Genomic DNA, 23,628 nt, shown 5'->3' with positions numbered 1-23,628 from the left:
CTCTGGTGCTGACGTTATACAAATATCAAGGCGATTTTTTTACGAATTCGATCAACAGTCGTAGATTTAGAGCGGCGAAATAAAGCAGTGGAAAAGCAGAAAAAAAAACAATCGATCACACGAACATTCTCATGAACTCGTTTAATAGTCACACTGCTATTCTTCCAGATTGGCAGGAGGTAATTTTTTTGAAAATCGCTACGTTAAAGGGACACTAAAGGCAACTATTATGTCTACGTTGATTGTTTAAATAGTGGTCCACAAACCTCGAAGTATTTTATTACCTTTGTGCCAAGGAAGGGCCTATTTTGAATTAAAACCACGTTCTAGTGGTTCGCATCGGGTTAGTGCACTTCAATTTCCCCGCCTCATGAAGCGGACTGACCAGACCGTCTCACGTCACTGTTGCCGTGTACAACATTGCCTGGATTTACTGCGTTTGTAGCAGCAGACCGAAAGCAGCGGGAGCCACAGCAGCAACAACGGCCCTTGATCAATTTCCCGCTATTGGCTCCAAGATTGCAGAGTTAATATACATTGCAGACGTATTTTTTTGTTCAACTGGGCCCCGCTAGATAGCACCACCTGTTCAGAGTAACTGTGCGAAAATTGAATTATTGAAACACTCGTGCCATTCTCCATAGTAACGTCTGCGGTTCTTTCTTTTATGAACCAAAGAAAAACGAACATACAGCATTTTATTGTGTCTCTTGATGCAGGGAAGGTTCTTTTGTTTAGTGCAGCTAGATCGATTACTCGTGATTAATTGTAGGCTATCTGTCCGACGTCATCGGGATCATTCTGAGAATGTCCTTCTGAGGTGCATGCGTTCTTGTGCATGTACCTTAATTTCTCGGTAAGTAAGGCGCTGTTATTGATAATATTGTCGTTTTAGATGTTGTCGTGCATTCAGCTTTCACTCTGACGTAAATTGTTATGTGAATTTAGTGTCCCTTGAAGTCCCTGGCTTCTTCGGTGATGCATGTTTTTTTGGGGGGAGAGGGGGGCAGAAACTACGTGGGGCCCAAGTAGACGCCGTCGAACTTTCGGTTGTCAAGGGGACTGTGCTTGGAAGGGGCGTCGCCATCCGTATTTTCTTTTCACGCGTTCTTCTTTCTTTTTAGCTTACAAAGCGTCTTGACGTAGCATGCGTGGCAGTTTTGGTATTTTGAAAAAAATAATTTACCCATACGAGAAAAATTGTTGTACCCTTTACGGTGTCCCTTTAAATTCTCCCTCTGTATAGCTAAAACTATGACTTTCCCTTTCATGCGTTCAACGTTATAATACGAATTTTCTTAGGGCGTGACTGTTACGTGATTGATGTAAACGAATAGCAAAAAAAAAAAGAAAAACACCAGGCCATACTTTCTCATCGTCGTCAGCCACTGCATGAACGATTGGCCCAAAATTTCTTGCAAATGCTTAGCGGATACTACGCTTCTCAGAAGAATGACGAAAAATAGCATAGCGAATGCCGGCCTACTATACCCACAAAATGTTATTATTAATGCCCTAGTGGGTATCAAGCAAGTGTGCTTGCAGTAGTTACCCAATGAGTGTTTAGAAAAAGCTCTGAAAGGCCGCTCTTCTAGCTTTCGCTGTGACGGTGCTGTGCCTTCCGCGCAGGCCTGGCTTTTTTTTTTCAGTGTCGTTCGTTAAATTATGATCAAAATCTAATTACAATGCCCTAATTAAAAATCAATGCACTTTTTCCCTATGCTTGCTGCGCATAAGTTTGGTTGCTCGCGCAGAAAGAGCCATGGCTTGTAGAAACGAAATGCCACGTCAAAGTGATTTCAATGTGATTTCGTTAGGTCGTTGTACTCTGATTATATATGTTACGTCTGGACATGTTATTTTGTACAAACAATATATTTTTTATTATTTCTTTAAAAAAAGGTCAAAAGTTATTGAACGGAAAGGGCTTGATTCCTATAGACACCGGCGTAAATTTTACGCAGCGTCATTGGCGTATGTCCAATGCCCAGCTACGCATGGCGGTGTTTATTAATATTTTTTTATTTTATTGTACACGACCTCATTGGCCAGACATTGTCGTGGTCGGTCGTAAAGTTTTTTTGCATCTTAACAAGGGACCAGTCTGCGGTGACAGTCGTACACGAAAAACATATCGCATCCGTTGGGTACCCAGCTGGTTTTTGACGTCATTGACTGCAGAATAGGCGTATGTTAACGAACGTAAGTTTCCGTCGCTTGTAATTACTTCCCGTCAGCCGTAAGCACCGATGCGGCCTGATGCCCTCAGCGTCAAAAAGGAAATGCTGTTATAGCGCGTCAGGCAGTCCACGCGTTTTTGCCTTTCTTTTCTCGTTTTAGTGCTAATTACAATCTCAAGTCCGAAGGGCATTATATATTTCGTGACAGAGTTCGCAAAGCAATTTACGCAAGCCCTGTTTGTGGAGACTACGCCGCGACGGTTCAATTTATTTACGCAAATGCCAGAGTTCGCCGCACTTGTTTCGTTGGTAAGTAGACACGAATACAGTGATGACGGAAACACTTTTATTCATTTATTATTCAGACAAACCGTGGACATGTTCTTTCGCTAAGATCGGGTAAAGCTTGAGCCGCTAATACAGAAATTTCAGCAAAAAATTATAAAAAAAATCACAGCACATTGATGGATTGAATGACAATGAGTGGGGCGAAGCGTCCATGCGTCCGATCACGTTCGAGAATGCAGACGGCAAGTGGGTAACACCGACGAGACGCGGGCCGAGGAAGCCGATCGCAAGCGTCAACGCACCCGCCACTCTGCTTCGTCCATGCCCCCCCCCCCAAATATCCGCCACGTACGGCGACTGAGCGAGGCACTCGATCTCCGCCTACCCAGGCACAACACGGGCAGCAGCCAATCGGACAGTAGCGGTACTGTGCCATCTAGATTATCATCACTCAACTGCAGTTTGTATGTCCTTCTAGAGTAACTCTATATGGTAGGGACCGTAGGGACCATATACAGTCACTCTATGTACTTCTATGAGACAGCGCCGTCTATTATACTGTTTGGGAGATACTGCCTTCTTTGATGTCTCTTCTTCTCTCGGTTGCACGTGACGCATGACAAGGTTAGACTAAGAGAAGCTTGGCCCCATAATTTAGAAATGAGGATTGCCTTATCGGAAAAAAGGGGGAAGTGATTCCTAAATGAGAGAAAAGAATATAAAAGTGAGCCCCGTAACTGTCTGCATCAGAGTGCGACACCTCAACAGTGGCTCACGAGGGAAGGGGGTAAGGAAGGATTAAAAAGAATAGAGTGATAAGTAAAGATAATACAGAGAAAGATGGGGACACGGTCGCAGGAGTCCGAGGACGGGGCGCCACTCAGCGAGAGCTTCACGGCGTCAGGAGATGGCGGAGGGCGAGCCGGCAGGTCAGAGCCGCGCTGTCGTCGGAGATCGCGGGGGCACAACCGTTCGACAGGGAATCCAGCGAGCGACCCCAAATGGGTGGTTCGAGAAGCTTGGTGTGTGTGTGTGCCTTTTGGTGCTTCGCAATGATCTCCTCCCCCGTGCCAGAAATCGGACGTTCATTAGTGTGCTTAGCAGTGCAACACTTAACGGCTTGTACGGGTGATGACGACGGTGATACTTTCATAGCTATAGGCTCTAATGAAGCGTAGCAACGTATAAAGGCAAACAGCCGCAATAAAAGATCGCTATCCCGTGTAAGAAGTGGTTCATAACCGCCAAACCCATGGTTGAATGTGCATCAAATATAGGAAAACAGCGCACACAAATACCTATATACCCGGCACTTCTTTGGTGGCTTCATTTGTACAGGTCCGCATTTGTGTGCAGTTGCCGCAGCGATTTCTTATCATTAATTGCCAGCTGTGCCTTCTTGCGAGTGTCACGGGACGGCTTTGTGCTCTCCCATAGTCGAGTGCCAAGTGCTCAACATCGTTAACCACTATATCTAAACGCAAGTCTGCCTAATTGGGTGTATTGGGACAGCGTAATGCGCTACTGTTGCTATTGCGTATACTCTAGATCATCGTACAATTTTAAATGCTGGAGCATTTCTTAGTCGCTCTATGTCACGCGTCGGTTGCTATGTCCACAGCACCATTGCGCATGCTTGCGTTTCGTGCCAACTGTTTGTGCCCCCCCCCCCCCATTCCCCCCCATTCCCCCCCATCTCTTGCCTCGCAAAGCAATCAGCGCCTGGCTGCTAGTGAAAACCGACTGCTCGATCGCACATCAGCGTCCCACCACTCGTTGCAGGCAACGCTACTCCTTCCTTCAATAAATAGGAATAATAAAGGTGAAATAACAATTAGGCATTCCCGAAGCGTACCAAATTACGCAACATTCACGTGATACCCTCCCCCCCCCCCTCCGCGACGCGTTTACTCGAGTTCACCCCTTGGAAAGATGCGGGAGGTATTTTTTAAATTTTCTACCGCCCTCTACTGGTTGATAAACGCTCGCACATATGTGTCGTAATTTGCCTGAAAGCAAACCACACGGAACAGTTGGATCTCGAATCCATTTGTTTACACCGGCGGCAACGGGAGATATCCTCAATCACGAAAGAGCCAGGCGCCGGTGCGTCCAATAAAAAACTCACGCCACTCACGCTTCGAGGAAACGCAATGTTTTGTTGTTTTCTTTTTTTTTTTTCGCACATTACACGCCGAGCGGTGTTGGTCTTGTACTCCTAAGGGACCCGCGCCCGTATGAAGCTTCAAGCTACGCATAAAAAGAAAAGACCGAGAGCAAGAGAAAGTGGTCGGTCAAGCGGCGAAAGACGCAAATGTGGCGCTTATAACGACGGTGGTGGCGGCCCGGCGTTATCAACGGAGGCGGGCTTTTCCGCGTGACGCAGGCGGCGACTTTATTTCGTCGCTTTTCCCGTGCCGAATCTCCGACTGCCGGCAAAGCATCGGCGGCTGCCGTTTCCCTCGAAATTCCCGCCTCAAACCCAAGCACGCCCTCACCCGCCATCTCTTCGAACGGTTCTCGCGGAACCGGTTCAAAAGACGCCGCGTGAGGCCGCCACTGCGCACGCGCGCACACACGCACGTACATAAAGAAACGTAAGAATAAGAACAATCAAAGCTACGCGCGCACGCGAAACAACGCAAAAGAACGGCTACACGTCATGGTGGCGTGATGCCTGCACCTGCACAATCATTGGACGAAAGCCGCTACGTCTTGCCACGCCTGCCCAACGTCATCAAAGGGCGCTTAAACGTCATCATGCGTGTGTGAGAGAGAAAAAGAGAGAGATACATGAGAGAGGAGTAGGCTTGTCGCTTGTACTGGCGCTGCGCCTCCCCCAACATCGTACGATGCCGCGAGCATACCCCCCTTGAAAGCCCTCATACGCTTCTAGACCGAGTCGTGTGGCGGACGGCTCGCGAGCTTTGGAGCTGCGGCGCACATTTTTTTTTAAGTATACACCCCCATTTTTTTCGGAGCCGTTCTGCCCAGTGCCTGTTCCTCAAGAACCTCCAGTGTGACACCCTGACTGTGTTATTCCTTTCGTGGGTGGTGTTCTTTCTACAGCGCGGGATTTTGTGTTTCTTCGGAGGTGCGCGCCTAAACTCCCATTGGATGGCCGGTGTACTACGTGGTTCGGCGTCTCCTACAAGCATGGGTGCCTCAAGGTGGAGCATCTTGCCCCTGCGGTCAACGTCGTCTCTGGTAGTCGCGAGCTTCGCCATCGTGCTCATCGCAGTCGCGTGTTGCGGCGTACGGACAGTGGATGCCTCCAGTGAGTATCAGTATTACCATCGCCGCTACTGCGTCGACGGCGTGAATGCAAAAGTGAGGTGGCGTGAGCGGCGGCGGAGGAAAAAAAAAAAAAAAAAAATCGGTGGCTGGGCGCCGGTTCTTTTTGCAGGCGTGGCACCTCGGCGCGCGGCGCCCATACATTCTAAAACGCCGGCATGGCCTAGCGCCGGCAAGAAGACTGCGCCGTTTCAATATCGTTCCTTCTCGAACTTCCCGACGTTACGCGCGGTTTTTTGAGCCGCCACATTCAACTGCTTTGAAGAACGATGAGTTTTCTTTTTAGGACACGTAGCCGGTAACCGCAGACGGTTAGCCGGCAGGAACTGCGAAAGCGTAAAAAAAAAAAAAGCCACCGACTCGTGCGCGCCTCCTCTCCCTGGAGCCTTGCTCGCTCCGTGGAATGTACTCGTTTCTTTTTGAAATTAGCCGCGTGCCCGGCATTCCGTATATCTATTTCGATAAGAAAACTCGTTATCGCGGTTACGTGGAATTCGACCGCTTAGGAAGTGTTTTGCCTGTGCGGTGTTGCGTCATTCAAACTCGCTACGGGAACTGAGCATTCATTTCGGATGGACATTCGTAACTTGCGAATACGGCCGATCCCACTTCCCAGAGCTTGTACAGGGCCGGGTTTACAAGTGTCGGGCTCCCGCAGATCGTCAAAGCGCCCACGAAATGCTTTTATATTCAACCCTAGTAAGAGACCAGTTGCCGAGCCACGCTCGCGGGGTCATTGAAACGCGGCGGCGGCCGGCTTTTCCTCCGCCGAGCCGGCATTGCCCGCGCCGTCGAAAACGGCCCTCTTTTCGGGCGCATCTCTTCCTCCCCGAGCCTTCTCCCTTTCTCATAATCTTCTTCTTCACGCTTCAGTCTCGTACTTGTTAGGCATTTTTTCTTGCTTGATATTTCTTTTTTGTATCTCCTCTCTGGTGGCCAATCTTGCGCCGGTGGCCGCTCCTGTGGAGTCCGGCGCGTTAGTTGTTGCAGACGGCACGATGATGACGTTTTTTTTTTTGTGGTTTGATTTCGAACGCCGTCTGCTGGCGAACCGAGTGATGACGTAGCTTTTCTAGGAACACGTGTGCGCCTATGCCCCCGCCATGCTGGTAAAAAAACCGATAATGACCTGGCCCTAAAACCTAGCTTGAACTAACCAAAACTGTAAAACGATAGCCCACCGATCGCTGTTCCCAACTCGGGTGCAGAAACCTAGTAGACGAATGACTACTAGGTGACTACTAATGACCCCTCTGCTTGCGCGTTTTGAGGGCACGTCTGCCACGCGGTACGCTTTGGATCGCTCTCGAGACCGCTGGAGATCGCTAGTAGCTAACATGACAGCCCTGTTATCCGCCTTGTTAACTACTTGTTAATTACGAGTAGCTTACAAGACTCCTCGATTATTTCTGTTACTGCACCACGTGTCGTCTGCTTTTGGCAAACCTCGTAGTTCACCCGAACATCATTCAGTGCGTAGTCCCATTTTTTTTTTTGTCTGTTTTCTGCTCGCTGCGCAGGGCCTAAAGGATTAACCATTGTGCCGCGTCGTCATCTTGGAAGATCGAACGTCCAGCCGTGCTTTCCGTAAGCCGCTCGATTGTGCTGTCGCGTTCCTCGTTCCATAAATAACCGCTGCCAGAAGAAGCTACGCAGCCTTCCCAGCAGGTGGCCGTCGTCTGTATGGTGCAAGAAAAAATCGGGGCTCGCGTTATCGGCATGACGAAATTAAGCCTTCCTAGAACGCCTTTTTTGCTGTTGTTATTAGATGTGTAAATATTTCCTCTCAGTTGGAGATATGTACAATGTATATGGACGCGACAAAGATTGCCACCGTGTTGCAAACGTCGACGTATGTTTTTTTTTTATATATATAGTGTCGCGTGCACCACGGTTGCCGCTTGTGTTGTGGCCACTTTTCCGAGCCAGTACGAGGAAATTCTGTTGTGACGTCATCGTATCGCCCGCGGTACGCTGCGTGATTGTAAATGACGCGTGAAAACCCTATTACTATGGCCATGGGTTAGTGGTTAATCAGGAACAGATAATTACTTCTACTGATACTACGGTAATGCTACCTGCAATACAATAACCACAACCTGCTAATACTAATAGTACTACTACTGGCATCATCACCATCAGCCTGACGACGTCCACTGCGAGACAAAAGCCTCTCCCTTGTTCTGCCAGTCAACTCGCCCTCGTGCCTGGTGCTGCAACTATATACCCCCAAACTTCCTAATCTCATCTGTCCACCCAACTTTGTTTCCCCCTAGCCCGCTTGCCTTCTCTGGAAATTCAATTCAGTCAGTTGCCCTTAATGACCGGCGGTTATCCTGCCTACGCGCTAGATTCGCGGCTCATGTCTATTTATTCTTGATTTCAACTATGATATCCTTAACACTGCATTGATAACAGTGCATTGATGATTAACCGAAGGGACGAATCGCAACTCATGATTACGGAGTTAGACAAGGAGAGCAGAAAGGTGGGTCTTGAAATTAATCTGCAGAAAACCAAAGTAATGTACAACAACCTCGGAAGAGAACAGCGCTTCGAGATAAATAATAGTGCACTTGAAGTTGTAAAAGACCCCGTCTACTTAGGACAGGTAATTACCCTGGAGCCGAACCGCGAGATAGAAGTAACAAGCAGAATAATAATTGGGTGGAGCACATTCGTCAAGCACTCTCAAATCATGACTGGTAGATTGCCACCATATCTCAAAAGGAAGGTATATAACAGCTGCATCTTGCCGGTACTTACCTACGGAGCAGAAACCTGGAGGCTTACAAAATAGGGTTCGGCTTAAATTGAGGACGACGCAGCGAGTGATGGGAAGGTAATCGATGGTGTAACCCTTAAGAGACAAGAAGAGAGCAGAGTGGGTCAGGGAACCACCAGCATAGTTGCCCATAAATAACACTAGAGGAAACTCTGGCGCTAGTGTCTATGGGAGCTGCAACGCGCGGCGCTTCAACGAGCGTTGGAATGATGTATAGTATACACGGATTTGTCAAATCTTCGTTCCTTGCTTGACATCGCGTGGCCCCCAAAGCTGCTTTGTCACGAGACGACAATGGGTGAATGTTAAGCAGTTACTCATCTATTCAAATCGGGTCGCCCCGCCGCGGTGGTCTATAGTGGCTAAGGTACTCGGCGGCTGACCCGCAGGTCTCGGGATTGAATCCCGGCTGCTGCATTTTCGATGGAGACGAAAATGCTGTAGGCCCGTGTGCTCAAGTTTGGGTGCACGTTAAAGAACACTGCAGTTGGTCGAAATTTCCGGAGCCCTACACTACGGAGTCTGTCATAATCATGTGGTGGCTTTGTGACATTAATTGAACCCCACATATCAATCAATCAATTATTCAAGTCGGGTCGCGAAGTTCACGACGGCCCGCTAATTTATTCGTAACAAAAAGCGAAACACGGTAATAAACAAAGCCGCAAGTGCAGTGCGTTCTAAGCCCGCAAGCAGGAAGACTAGGCAAATCCAGGCACTATACCCCTCGTTCCCATGGTGGCTGAACGGCCACAGCGCCAGTCCCCTCTATTTAATTAAAAAAAACTACAACCAAAAACACACCGCCTACCAAAAAGCAGTGAGGTCCAGAACACCGTGTCATGCTTCGAGTACGCCTCGGTATATGACCATAGGTTTGATGATGCAGTAACAATATGTACAAAATAGTTCAAAGTAGTTAGGGCTTGGTAGAGTGAATGAAATTCGGAAATTCACTGCTATTTTATTCAATGTCGGTTTACTCGTATGACAGAGATAACTCGAGGTCACTGGGTGGTTATTTCTGTGCTGCAGGACATGTAAATTTGTGTGATAATTAAGTCTGCGTACTTTCTACGGCCTAATTATTGATTTAAGTAATAAATGTCAACCGGTGATGAAGAGGTCATTTTTTTAAGACAGGCTGGCCCAGTCGGGCCAAAATAAATATGAGACTTTCCGTATTTTTATAAGTGTAGTTAATTAGCTTTCTGGGGTAATTACTTCGGGCTGCATTTTGCTAGTGCTCAACTATTCGCTTCGGTTGTGCAATTCAATTTTAAAAAGAGAGCCTGCCTGTGATCGCGGCGGAGTTTAATTTTTCCTTCTTGGTCAGCACAAACGAAAAAAAAAAGAAATAATTTATGCCTCCAGTGCCATATAATTACGGTACTGAGAATGTCCATCGCTGTAGACTCCATTAAAACATCCTTTGTAAACAAAACTGGTTGAGTTCAGCTGCTGCTCATTACACATCAAGAGGTGAAACTAATTATTACCAAGGACATGCAAACACAAAAGGTTCATTATTGCCACCGTAACATAAGGTGATAACTTAATATCAACTCGTACAGTTTGCTCTGAAAATCAATATTATAGGTAATGTAACCGTTAGAAATTAAGTCAAGTCGCATTCTTAACTCGCTACATGCAATCAAACGCTACTTACACAGTTACTGTGAAACAAACACTTAATGTGAACGAATTCTCTTCACAACGAAGCGCGAGAAGCTAGCCGGATAATGTGACTCGGTTAGGCCAATTTAGACGCTTAAAATCTGCAAGAGCTTATACGTAATATTGCGCTAAACGCTTTTTAATATGCTCCGAGACTGGTATAGCTCGTTTACACAAATTATTCGAGCGCCTCTTAGTCGCTACGTGAGTTCATATTCTCTCAAATAATGTCTCGCGAACGGGTGATTACGTTCTGTGTAATTTACCTACAGTGGACTGCTTGTTATTTCAGGCGCACTCTAAAAAAATATTTACTCGAAAAAGTCAACTTGTTCTTTGAATAGCAGCATCCTTGAATTGTATAATCCTCAGCGGGTCCGCCGTGGTGGTGTGGCAATTGCGGCATGCTCTGCTGTCTGACCCGAAAGGTGGCGGGTTCGACCCCGGCTGGGGCGGTCCCATTTATATGGAGGTGAAACCTGCGAGAAGCCCCTTTACTGTACGTTGTCAGTGATTAAGAGCATCAGATGGTCGAAATTTCCGGAGCCCTCCACTGTGGCGTGTCCCACGATCATACCGTATATAGTTTTGGGACGTAAAACCGTACATTTTGTTAGTGTAATAATAATAATAATAATAATAATAATAATATCATTATCATTAATATCCAGGCTCGTATATAAAAATATATATGCACTGTTCGTATTTTTAGACGTAACACGCCACCCCCCCCCCTTACTCACACACACACGCTCACTGTACAGACACGCGCCAAGAAACTTGCGAAACGCTAAATTTCCGAGAAAGCTATATTCCCACTCCTTCTGCGGCAAGAGCCTCCAAATGAATGTTCCAGACTGTTACAGTTCTTGTGACCTACGTCTATGTTGAGTCTTAAGAGACAACGGCTATCTGAGATACGACTCATGTGTTTGTCGACGCCTCTAATAATCAGGCGATTATTCCATTTTCCTAGCGTTCATGCTGCCTCTGGGATCAAGATTGGTACTTGCAAAGCGTGAAACGGATGCTACTTTGGGCCCAGTGGAGTGCACACGCACTGAAGGCTGTCAAAATGCCCTAGTTACAGTAAAAAAAATAAAACTAGTAAGGAAAAGTGGAATGTGCACCCTGCTTTGTTGCGGCCGGGAGGCATAGCAAGGATTCGTAAAAAACGAGGGACGTAGGACTGCTTGTACGATTTAGCAGAGACAAAAAAAAAAAAAAAACAAGCAAGCACATTCAATAAGTATACCTTTTGGCGAAGTGTTTGTTTGCATGTATTGAGAACGCTCATTGCACGAAATCGTCACCGTAAAGTGCGTTAAAAAGAAAGAAACGAGACGCGCAGTAGATGAACCTTCCTCTGTCACGTTCAGCTCAATCGACCCTCACGATTCAAACCAAATAAGCGACGCTTACGTAGGGCCGTATTCAGCTTCGAAAGGCTATATATAGAGTGCAACACAACTCTCGATTTGCTGGCGAAGCGCCGGCATTACACAGAATTCGAACGAGACGATTTATAAACAACGTTCGGAATCTAAACCCGCGCTGGTCGCTTTTCCATATCGGCTCCACCCGATTCGCCGGCATGCATGGCCAGCAGGTGGCGGGATCGAATCCCGGCCGCGTCTTCGTTGAAGCCGAGAATGATTGAGGCTCGCGTATACTTAAGATTTCGGTGCGCGTTAAAGACGTGCAGGCGGTTCAAACTTCTGGATCCTTCAACTGCGGCGTCCCTCAATCATAATACCGAGGCTTTGGGACGTCAAGTTCCAACAATTACCATATCATAGCCATGAGTTCCCGGAAGGCAGCCGCCTCCATTATCGCTCAATCTGCGCGTGACAAGGAAAGAAAGAAAGATAGCCCCCAACCACGACAACGGGAACGGCCGTGCTGCGCGACGATAACGGGCCGGGGTGCCCGAGCGTCCATGGCGCGAATCCGATCGATACGCTCGACCAGCGCCCACGTATACAAGGGCACTTGATTTTCCGGCGACCTCCTCGCGCCACGCCACGGCCGCCGACAACATCGAGCGGGTCATCAGACACACCCGGAAGCAGCGCTTCACTATAGTGGTGGTATCGCCATCTTTGTAATCGCGTTTATAGCTCGCCTTTATCTGCACGTATCTCGCGGATGCCAAACGAAGTTCTTTGTGTCGTATGTTCAGGGGGGGGGGGGGGGGGAGGACAGAATGGAAAGAAAATTCGTTTTTTTTTATCGCTATCTAGGCTACAGCCGCGCGAAAGAAATATCATACAGCAGATAACCACACTGTATGCGGTTATTTACATCGCCACTGTATACATGATAGCAAGGGCACAAAACGTGCAGAGTGTTTTGTGTTAGCGTTCACTTGTCATGCATGTATGACTAGCTTTGAGAAGGTACGCGAACTCTTACATCATTACGGATGACAAAAGTCAACCTGCCCCGTCAAGCTGTATAGTACTAAAATTACGGGGTGACATAGCGTTTTTTTTTCAGTGTGCAATGACACACTGTTGCTACGATCCATACCACGACATACATGTATATCCATAACACGTGGAGCTCATTCAGGCTAACAATTATCGGGTCTGAGTTGCCAAAGCCATGATATCGTTAAAGAGCACGACGTAGTGCTGGAGCATCTGTGGACTTTCAACCAAATGCGTGTGTTTCATCAACCCGCACATCATGAGTGTTGTGAGTGGGCGTCAACGTCCGTGAGCTGGAAAAAATTGTGACAATCGAGCGAGTATTCCGTTAAAGTGTGCAACCTAAGTTCCCACTGCACCCCCCCCCCCCCCTCATCGCCGTTTTATCGGTGTCTGCCAAGCGGCGCTACTTGAGGGTGTTTTTTTTTTTTTCCTGACATAACACACGGTAAAGTGGCACGCGTCAAGAAGAAGAAAAAAAGAAAAGCAGAACCGCTTTTGATAATCTCCGCGTGGCTCGACGGATCCTTGGCATCAACAAATTGGCAAGCCAACACGCCGCCTCTGTATATATATAGATAGTATACGCACAGAAGCTATACGACGTTATCGCGCGGCGAGACAGCTTGCCGGCAGTCTGGTCAGTTAACTCTTGTTCCAGCGAAATCTGATACGCCATTAGCGCGTACTCGCGATATAGAGGTCGCCCCCTTGCTTCCGCCGCAAGCACGAACTATAATCTAACGACGGTACTGACGTTTTGTTATCGCTCTCTCTCTCTGTTGTGTGCGTTTATTAGACGTGAAATGGGAGAGGTTGGCGTCTCGGCACGCGAAGCGAAAGATAAGTCTTGCAAGTATACGAAATGAAAAGTATGGAAAGAAGGCTGTGCACAAAGTATATGACACGCAGTGTAACTAACACTCGATGCACAGCCGCCCACCAAAGTCAACGGAGCGTGGTCGGGTGGCTTCGTCCTCGATCATTCGTAGAAGTAGTCGTCGCGCCTGATGAGTCGGTGATTAGCGCCTCTCCGTTGATGCGACGCGCCCCTCTGACGTCATGGCGCTGTCTGTAGCACGTGCGAATGAATACGCCGCTGTATATAGAGGCGTGCATGAGTGTGTGTTCAGAAGTGGTTCGTTCGGTGTGGTGGCGAGCGTGTTCATCCATTCCAAGGAATTTTCATGTGGTGATATTTGTTGCGTGTTTCGCAAGCTTCTAGTTCGGCCTGACTATATATAGTTTGGCCTGTAAAGATTGTTATACCAAAAGCGGTGTACTTGACGGTGCCTTGTACGCAGTGCATGCTTTAAAAGGGACCACCACACCTCTATGTAAGCGCAAGATCGACTTCGATTTTGACTGCGATTCGAATGCACCGGCCTCCGTATGTCGCCGATAGTCCCTGTCGCGAAGGTTGTCGGCGCTTCGTAACCTTTTTTTGTTGTTTTTTGCGTCTTGTTCAACTTTGGTAAGCCAGAAGAGGAGAAAGCGTGCGAAAAAAAAAAATTGAAGGTTATCGGACGGCGTTGGGAGCTCTATATATAGCGCTAACGCGACTTGGTATGACCGTGAAGGGGCAGCTCACGTGGTGTATTGAGGAAGAGGTATTGACGATGAGTTCCATGGCCCTCGCGCTCTGATGGTCCGATGATATCCGTCTTTAAAGAACTGCGCGTGGTTAGGTCACGTCTCCGTGTTTCCAAGCTGGCGTCCGAGATGGGTGCATGTGAAATAGCGCGCATAATAGTGTAATCCCCGAAATCGACACGATAAACGAAACCAGGTTGTTCAGATCGATGAAAAAGCGCGCATTACAGAAAAATCGACTGGCACTGATTTTTTTTTTTTTTGCGTGTATCGTACGTGTGCCACTTCTTATCAGGATTAGCCTTTAAGCTGTGGTGAATCCCAAGAACAGATAGAAAGCTGTTTTTATGCTTCAGCGTAGAATAATACCTCGATAAATGTATTCTTGCTTTGCTTGTAATCAGAGATCTTGTTCTGGTGATGTAACTACATATAACGGTGTTTTGGTGGTTGAGCAGTTTTATAGGTAACACGAAAAAGCAACTTTTTTTTTTTCGATAGGAATTCAGATATGCGGTCAGCCACGTCTGCCAAGAGCATTGGAAGGCAACAGGGTGAAATCGCGTACATCTTCAAGGCGCTCGTATTTCTGGCACAATGCACCTATTACCCTGTCTTCATACCCAAGCGTGAACCACATCTTATCTATAACAATATTTGCGTTTCTAAATGGCGGTTTAATGGACTTCCAACTTAACCAGCAGGACTGCTAAAATCAGTGGAGTACACCGCAGCAGAATAACGTTCATTATTTTGTGAATGTATACTTTTACTTGTTGCTGTACAGTGTAATTTCTGCAGAGCTCCGTCTATAGTGTTGGGCCAGTCGCTGCAGCTCGTTAAATGCAAAAAAAAAAAGAAAAAATGGAAACAATTTTACACTTGGCCTGGAATCGGACGAGGAGAAAGTGCTATCGTCTGTTGATTGGGACACTTCTGTCGTCTGCTCAATCATGGAGGCGCGCGCGTCTGCCAGCAGAAATCGCGACCAGACGGGGCAACCTGCTAGACGGGCCTAAATACGAGTACGCCACGAAGAACACGACGTTCTTCTAGCGATCCAACTAAGCACTACAGCGCGCACGTGCCCAAACCAACCCTGTAAACCAAACCTGTAAATAATGATCGAAATTTGGATATCGCAAACGATTAACCAGCCGACTTGGTTCGATCGTTCCCGAAATGTGTCGTCTGCTATCGCGCTCTCCCTTCTTTTACTTGATCGGGCGTAGTGTGTGTCGCGTCGCGATTGGCGCTACACGCCAAGCGTTAGAAAAAAAAAAAATCGTTGCCTTGGCTTCTTTTTCGTCCTTTCTCATAGCCAGGTATAGGTGACCTTGATCTTGATTTGTGCGAACGGCGTATAAGAAGCCTGCGCGCGGTCCCCTCCTTTTTCTTGGCTTCCCGAATTGCTCGCTCCAGCGATCAAGTAAGCAGGTAGCGCTCGCTGGTGGCGCGATATACCGCCGTTTCCTCTTTCGGGCCGTGGCAACATTCGCGTGTGTATATTTACAGGCGCACGATGTTTAAAACATGCGGACTCGCGCCCGTCTGTTACCGTATTAAGCGCGCCCGCACAAACAGACGGCGTGGCGTGTTTCGTCTGCTTTTCGATTTGTCTGCCTTCGATCGTTTGGGCCCGAGGCTGTGTAGCAGACGACGCAATGGCCGCCTCGTCTGTTGATGGATTCTATTGCGTGCCGCCTCATTTTATGCTTTGCGGGGCGCGGCCGAATCGTTTTTCGTCCGCTACTGTGCTTGTCCCCCTTCGTTCGATCGGACGCTTTGATGCGTACGCTTTGTCCACGTAACAGATAAGTACTTGTCTCGGCTTTCTGTAAGTGCGCGGCGCTGGGTATGCGCCATTAAATGTCGCATATGTTGTGGGCGAAAATGGTAAACGCGAGAGTATTTTTTCATTCGAAACGCGTCTATAGGTGCCCGTACGTGCCGCATGCAGTCAGGTGATTTATTTTTTTGATCTTAAGTTCTCGGTTCCAAGTCGTGCCTGAAGTTTCGGTGCGCTCTGCTTATTCGCTTGCGCACGTTTACCGACAACCGAAGCCTAGTGTTGCGCACCGATCTGAAATCCGTGACGCATCGCGCCTAGCTCTCAAGAAGTGAATAAGCATGCGGTACTGAATATTGATGCAGCTTTTACTCGCAAAGATTAGATTCATCTTGTAGCATGTGCTTCCTCAGCGGCTGCCACGGTCTTGGTTTGTGACGATTTATTTATTTCGTGTGCTGTATTTTGCTTCGCGCCGCTCGTCTGAGATCATTTAGCCCTTTTTGTACTTCTGATTTCGTGTGTTTCGGGCAGACCAAAACACTCCTCCTGTATCTAGACGATAACGTCAAAGCAGAAGTAAAATTTACTGGCGCCTTCGTTGTCAGGCGCATGTTCTCGCGTGCATGGTTTCTCACGCTTCTTGCTTTCGTCCGCGATGAACCACGGCTCAATTTTAGTTCTCTGCTGCTTCAGGCATTCCATAACCAGTGCGAACAAACAATAATCATTGTGTGGGCATGTGTTCGTTTACAAGCGGAAGCTATGCCGCCCTATGTCACTCATCGCGTCGCAATGACATTGAGCCGCCAGAGCGCGAGGGCGGCAAGCGTGACGTCACGTCCGTCACCTTATCCGCCGCGAAGAGGCGTCGCAGCTGCGGTGGCTCGGAGCGTAGCTTCCGAGATAACCCGCCGGCGGGCAATCTCGGAGGCCGTGATCGGAGCCACAGTGCTGCGGCACCACATGACCAGGCAGAAAGCTCAACTTCTGCTTCGCCGGTGCTTGTTCGCTTAGTTTCGCCATGGCTGGCGCGTCGACTGGACCGCCCTTCTGTTCGCTTGTTTCAGCACTAGTGACAGGCTGAATCTAATTGTTCAGGTGATATAGCTTGACGGCTGACTGCGGAAGCTCAAGTGAAAACAAAGCCACACTTTTTACTGGTGTGTGTGTGTGTGTGTTTTCAAGTATAGAAAAGGTCTTCTCCAAGCTCTGCTCACACGCCAGCAAAGGCCACCACGTTCCCACATTCTGACAAAAACAAGAACAAACGGCGACCGCTGGTTGCTAATCCGAACTGCGAAAGCCGCCAGCGACGGCAAGTCGAACGAAAATTGACTTTTTCGTAAAGGCGGAAGGTATACATACACACCGATGGGTATCGATAGTGTTCGAAATCCATTTAGGGAGTAGAAAAAAGCACACACACAAACGTGTCTTCAATCGCCTCCGGCGGCGTCTGTATATATACGTTGGGATGACCCTGCGGTGGGGATAGCGGTGGAATTCATGACCACATACGCTGCTTGCCCGGCGCGCAGCAACCGTAATCCGTTTCGCGTCGTTTGCCGCTTACATGCCTGCCTCCCTGGCGTTCTAACATCGTAAGCTACCGGAGGAGTTCAGAAGGAGTGAAGTAAGCGCTCTTTTTTTTTAGTCTTTTTATTTGTGTGTGGCTTGTTTGCTTTTTTTTTGTGACTCGCGCGCCATGGAAGGTTGCGAAACTGCCTTGCATGCCTGCGTCTGCTTGGTTCTTGAGTGCGCTGCCCCCCCGCAGTGGTGTGTGTGTGTGTGTACTTATGTATACAACGAGGCTAAGTTGCGCACGCGTGCATAATGTTTGCGCGGATGTTGCATACGTGTCTAAGAGCCGGCAGGATGTGAGGGCAATGTGTGCCGGCGCTTTTCGGCGAAGTGCTAATTGAGGAGCTGTGATTAGATAAAAGAAACTGTGTGTGTGTGTGTGTGTGTGTGTGTGTGTGTGTGTGTGTGTGTGTGTGTGTGTGTGTGTGTGTGTGGCGACGCGTTTTAATGGTGCCTTATGTGACAGTGCAAAATCATACCTCGTTATATATTAGGCAATTAGTGAGCCGTCTGTTGTCTCAGCAGAACAGACAAATGGTAAAAAAAAAAGTCGTGTGATATTCTTAGTCTATATGGTGTTAATATTACATCGCCAAACAGCTTTGACCGCGCACCGGTACACTCTTTACAGTTTTGAAAGTGCGCTGAAGAAAATTATACGGATACTGGCCTTGGCGTTAACCGGATTAAGGACTGTAACTATATGGGCGAATAGTCAGCGATATTGTCCGTGGTGTACTAGTCCTGATTAGCGCTTACGCGGTCCTTTAGTAAAGGGTGTAACTGGATTTGTCAATGGCGTTAGTTCGATTAGTTGTTTTGATTCTCTTGTAGTGATCGTTATCTCTCAGTCCGGAATGTTCTGTCGATAAAATTTTTTTAAATATCTTAGATAACACGCGCGAAACCACTATACGAGGACCTCTAGTTTTTACTTTTTTTTAAATCTGTAAGTGTAAGTGCCTGAAGAAGGTTGTTTCACGGTTTTATTTATCAAACGCCCGCGTTATCGCTGTGCGGCCGGCCTCTCCATTCCTTGGCCAACCGCGGCCTCCAGATGGTTCCAGATAAGAAGCCTCGATTTTGCGATAAGAACCTATGGCTCTCCGATTTCAGCCAATGATAGCGCGGCTAATCGGTGTGCACCGCCTCCCAGCCCCTCCATGGTAACTGCCGATTGGCCTTGTGACAATGCGAAACTCGAGAGATTATATCTAGTCTTATCTCATCTTCGTTTCCGCGCGACATACCTGCAATAACCTTGAAACCACAACCCCGCGCAGCTTCTATATTTTTACGGAATTCCCGGCCAAACCAAGCTTTCCTGTGTTTGTCTTTCACACTTGTCCGTTATAGCTGGGTTATTGAGCGCTTCGGGGCGATTTTTTTTTTCGTTTTACTTTTCTTGGTTGCTCGGTGACGTTATCTTCGTGAAGTCACCTCTTCTTGCGCACTGTGTCACGCCTCTTTCATTGTTTTAGAGACGATAGTCTGTATAGAAAAAATTTATTTACAGCATGTACAGAACACAAAGGCTTCATACCATTCCAGTAACAGGGCACATACACTTCGGCACATCTATATTTCACGACTAACATCACTTTATTGTAGAAATATTCGTCTGTCTGTCCGTCGCACCATCGTGACCTTTCAGGCACCCGGCCAAAGTTTTTGCTCAACGCCCAGCCATCTTGATCTGGTCTCGGCGTTCATACTTGTGAAGATTGGCCACCAGAAAGATAATATTACGCATTTCCCATGTGCAACATCAATACGCAAGTAACAAATGATGTGTTCTTTTACTAGAAAATAGATACACATAATTCTAAAGACCCTAGTGTTTCTTGCGCTGCGCTGAAAATGCGATTCTATGAATGAGTGGGTGGGTGAGTGGATGCTATAGTTGTCTGCAGTACGCAAAGAAACGCTTCGTATTTAAAATACATGAAGACGCGTGAATCAGAAGAGAGAGAGAGAGAGAGAGAGAGATGAAGATGCAAGGAAAGGCAGGGAGGTTAACCAGACGCACATCCGGTTTGCTACCCTGCACTGGGGAAGGGATGAAGGGGAGAAAAGAGAGTGCAGAGAGATAAGAAAAAGGAAACTTCGCAAAGCGAGAAAGCCTTTACTAGAGTTTTGATCGCTTATACTTTGTGGTAACTTAATGTAAATATAATTTTAACCTTGTTCTCGTTCTTTTTTTTTTTTCTCTGTTCCCAGGTCAATGCTCTACGAGCCAGTTCAAGTGCGCAAAGCACGAGAAGTGCATCCCGAAGACGTGGCGGTGCGACGACGAGAACGACTGCGGCGACGGCTCTGACGAGGAGAACTGCGGTGAGTGTGTGTCAACGTTTAATTAGCGTAATGACTAATTACTTCCATTTTCCTTAGTTACGTTTTGTTGTATTCGTGTCGCCCGCATTTACATTCTGTCCAGTGCGTATTGACATACGCTTCGATCAAACCGCCGCCACACTAACTCTTTTGAAGCTGAACAAACTAGTGGGGCTTGAAAGAATGATATGATGAACTAATTAATTCATCAATCAAATTAATTAATCAATTAATGTGGGCCGAAGAGATGATGAAAGAGCAAATTCAAGCGATATGTGCCGACTGGGAGCTGTCATATTGGTATACAACATGGCTTAATGCGATGTCCAATAATTCTGCATGTTTCCGTAAGAATCTTACAGAAATATATGGAAAATATACAGGAAACATTTGTATTCTTACGGAAACATACGGAATTATTGGACATCGCATACGGATCGTTTCAATAGGGATGGACACTCATTATTCCAAGAAGTGGTCACTCGCAACGATGCTGTGTCATGGCAGGTCTTGAAAGCAGCTGACCATTCCCATTAGCGAGTCAACTTCCGTATTTGGAAAACCAAAGTGATGTATAGTGCGTGCCACAGTTTCGGGCTCTGTCACCTTACTTTATTTCGCGCCGCGATTGCTGAATGCGCATCTCTTTTTTTCCCACGTTCCTCGGATCTGTTAAGTTCTACAGGGCGGCAAGCTTCTAAAATGACGACGCACGGACGAGCGGAATAACTAGGGCAGCGTTTGCGCGCTCGCACTCGCACTGCAGACGAATAGGCGAGGCCTGTCAATCATGGCGGACCTCGCGTCGAAGAAGTTTGACGCGTCGCCGCCCGCCCTTGCATGCGCGTTCGTCGAACCCAGCCTTTCACATCTCGCGTATACTCCCGTGCCCCTTTTGCAGTGTATGCGGTATAGCGTTGACTCGTTTCTGCGTTTAGGGTGTGCGCGGCACCTCTCGTATACGCTTTACAGCGCGTCGGCGCGTGTGTGTGGGCAGGCCTTTAGGGAGAACCTTGTGTGTGGGCGTCGCCGCAGGGTGGCGCGCGAGTAATGCCTTGTTCACACTGAAACATCCGCTTTCTACAGCGACCGGAATTCCCCTGCCGCCGAAACGCAGCGTTGTTCGCACTGGACGCGCCCCGCGCCGCCGAATATGCCATCTACTACGGGGCGAACGCGGGATGGATGCGCTGTCACCCGGTTGTTGTCGCGGCTCGCAAACGCCACTACGCTATCCGGTGGTGTATACTTGGACGATTCTCGTACGCAAGAAGCAAGAAAAGACAGTACTGCTTAGTTTGCTGGCAAGTGGCTGTCTTGTAATGCACGAAGAGCAGAAAAACCACCGACGCCAGCGGCGTTGGTGGGTTCGTTTTGCTCTGCGAGACCGCAACAAGCTCGGTCACGCCAACAACAAGCTCGGTCACCTCTTTCACGAAATACGGACGCGAAGTATAGGCACAGAGTAGGTTAAACTCCCGTTGGTTTCAACATTCAGTTACGTGCACTGCGACATAACAAGTGAGTAGGGCTTAGCCGCCATTTTTCAGAATTCCTTGACTAGCGCTCCTATTGGTCCGCGGTGACCGATTCGGCGGCAGACGCCGCAAAAATCGGTCCGAGAGCGATCGGCGCGGAGAGGGCCCTTTCGGCGGATCTCGCCGCCGCCGAACCGGATTCGGAGCAATTTAGGTGGCCGGAATGCTCAGTGTGAACGTGGCCTGAGAGATGGTGCGACTGCGTCCCTTCTGCGGGCCACACGTGTTCTTAACGTTGCACGCAGCATGAACGAGACAGACGCATGCAGAGCTTATATGTGTATGTTCTGCGTGTAACCGATGCATTAACGGACTCGCTCAAGTCTATGAATCGCACGTGTAGTCTGTCTCATTTGTGAGCAACGCGCAGTTGAGAGATGCAGACCGACAGCGCCACCGACGGCTGCTGCGGCGATTTACGCGTACTGGGCCGATGGCTCTAGCGGAACGTCGCGATACATTTTGACGAAGATTTGTAAGAACGCGCGTTTCTCGATGTATATAGGTTCGCCCGAAGATTGCGATTTCGTTTCAAATGGGTGAAAAAAAATTTTCGATATATGGATGATTGTACCTTTATTTTATCTCTGTTCTCTTTCTTTTTTCTTTCTTTCTTTCTTTCTTTCTTTCTTCCGACTGGCCGGCGACGAAGTGCGACATCGGTTTAGCGTTCGAGAAAGGATCGTAGCGTTATAACTGTGCAGTTCACCCGCAAGTCGCGAGATCGAATCCCGGCGGTGGCGGCTGCATTTCCGATGGAGGTGAAAATGTTGTAGGCCCGTGTGCTCAGCTTTGGGTGCACGTTAAAAAACCCCTGGTAGTCTAAATTGCCAAAGTCCTCCACTATGACGTCTCTTATAAGGACGTTAAACCCCACATATCAATCAACTGTGCAGTTTAACATTTTTTTGGAGCGTGGAGGGGCTTGCCGCGGTGTTGCCGGCCCTGATTCCAAGGGAATCGCTGCCCTTTAGACAACACAAGAGTGCACTTGTCAATCCGTTGGTTCCAGCGACGCCCTCCTTCCCTTTTCAAGACTATTTCGTCTATAAAAGATCACTTATCGTCCACCACGTGGGACACCAGTGCGCCAGCCACCGGCTGCCGTGAAGTGTTTACGAAGTCTCTTCCATTTCTGCGGTCCTTTTTTATTGTTTGCCGTTTGCTGGACCACGCTGGTGAGTGCTGGTGTGTGCGACTACCACGCAAAAAAAAAAAAAAACGTGCCTGTACATGGAGAAAAGAACTTCCTTTTAGCCGCGTTCTGCGTACGCGCGCTTGCATGTTTTGCGCACCTCCCGGTGGGAGAAAAAAAATAAACAAAAGATGAAAGTGCCCCACTGCCGAGCGGTGCACTGTTCGTGATACTACACTATTATTCAAACATGTGTGCAATATCCTGTCTTTTCTTTTGTGTCGTTTTTTTTTTCTGGTTTAATTTTTCTCCCCCCACTTGTTGCCGCTATACGGGTGCTGTGGCGTCGATAAGCAGAGATTGTTGTTTGCGGGCGACACAGCCTATCCTGAGATGCTCCGTTATGTTTGAAGGGACACTAAAGTCAACAATTTACGTGAGAGTGAAAGCTTATATGACTACGTCTAAAACGACAATATTGTAAACAGCAGTGCCCTATAGTTATCGATAAATTAAGGTGAATGCACGAGAACACATGCGCCGCAGTAGGACATTCGCAAAATGGTCCCGATGACGTCAGAGTTACAGGCTACAATTAATCACTAGTAATCGCACTATCTGCACGACATAACAAACCTTCCATGTGCCACTAGACGCATTAAAATGCTGCTTGTTCGTGGCTGTTTGATTCACGAAAAAAAAACCGCTGGACGTTGAATGGCGCGAGTGATTCAAAAGTTCACTTTTCGTCTGGGTAAACTGGACAGGTCGAGTCATCTAGCGGGGCCCAGCTGAACCAAGCACGTCTGCCATCTCAGAGCCAATGGCAGGAAATTGTTCGATTGCCGTTGTTGCTGCTGCTAGTGTCGGCAACCGCGTGGTAAAGTCGGGCAACGCTGTGCACGACAACAGTGACGTGAGACGTTCCGCTTGAGGCGGGTCATTTCAGTTTCAGTTTCAGTTTTCAGTTTCAGTTTTATTGAGCATTTTCTTCACAGA

At 47.9% G+C, this 23,628-nt stretch overlaps 1 protein-coding gene across 2 annotated transcripts in view; it reads left to right on the top strand.

Moving 5' to 3' along the window:
• The first annotated feature begins 5,481 nt into the window (after positions 1–5,481).
• Positions 5,482–23,628, top strand: part of LOC119181006 (low-density lipoprotein receptor-related protein 8-like) — a 59,789-nt gene continuing 41,642 nt past the window's right edge. For both annotated transcript variants that reach the window (XM_075875657.1, XM_075875656.1), the window contains exons 1-2: positions 5,482–5,745; positions 19,843–19,956. In XM_075875657.1, coding sequence (XP_075731772.1) covers positions 5,586–5,745; positions 19,843–19,956 — 274 coding nt within the window. In that variant the 5' untranslated portion in view covers positions 5,482–5,585. The remainder of the gene's footprint in view (positions 5,746–19,842; positions 19,957–23,628) is intronic.

This window comes from Rhipicephalus microplus, chromosome 10 (assembly GCF_043290135.1).
Source record: "Rhipicephalus microplus isolate Deutch F79 chromosome 10, USDA_Rmic, whole genome shotgun sequence".
Lineage (NCBI taxonomy): Eukaryota > Metazoa > Arthropoda > Arachnida > Ixodida > Ixodidae > Rhipicephalus > Rhipicephalus microplus.
The sequence above is the reverse complement of the archived record's forward strand: the minus strand, read 5'-3'. Positions and strand labels throughout refer to the sequence as shown.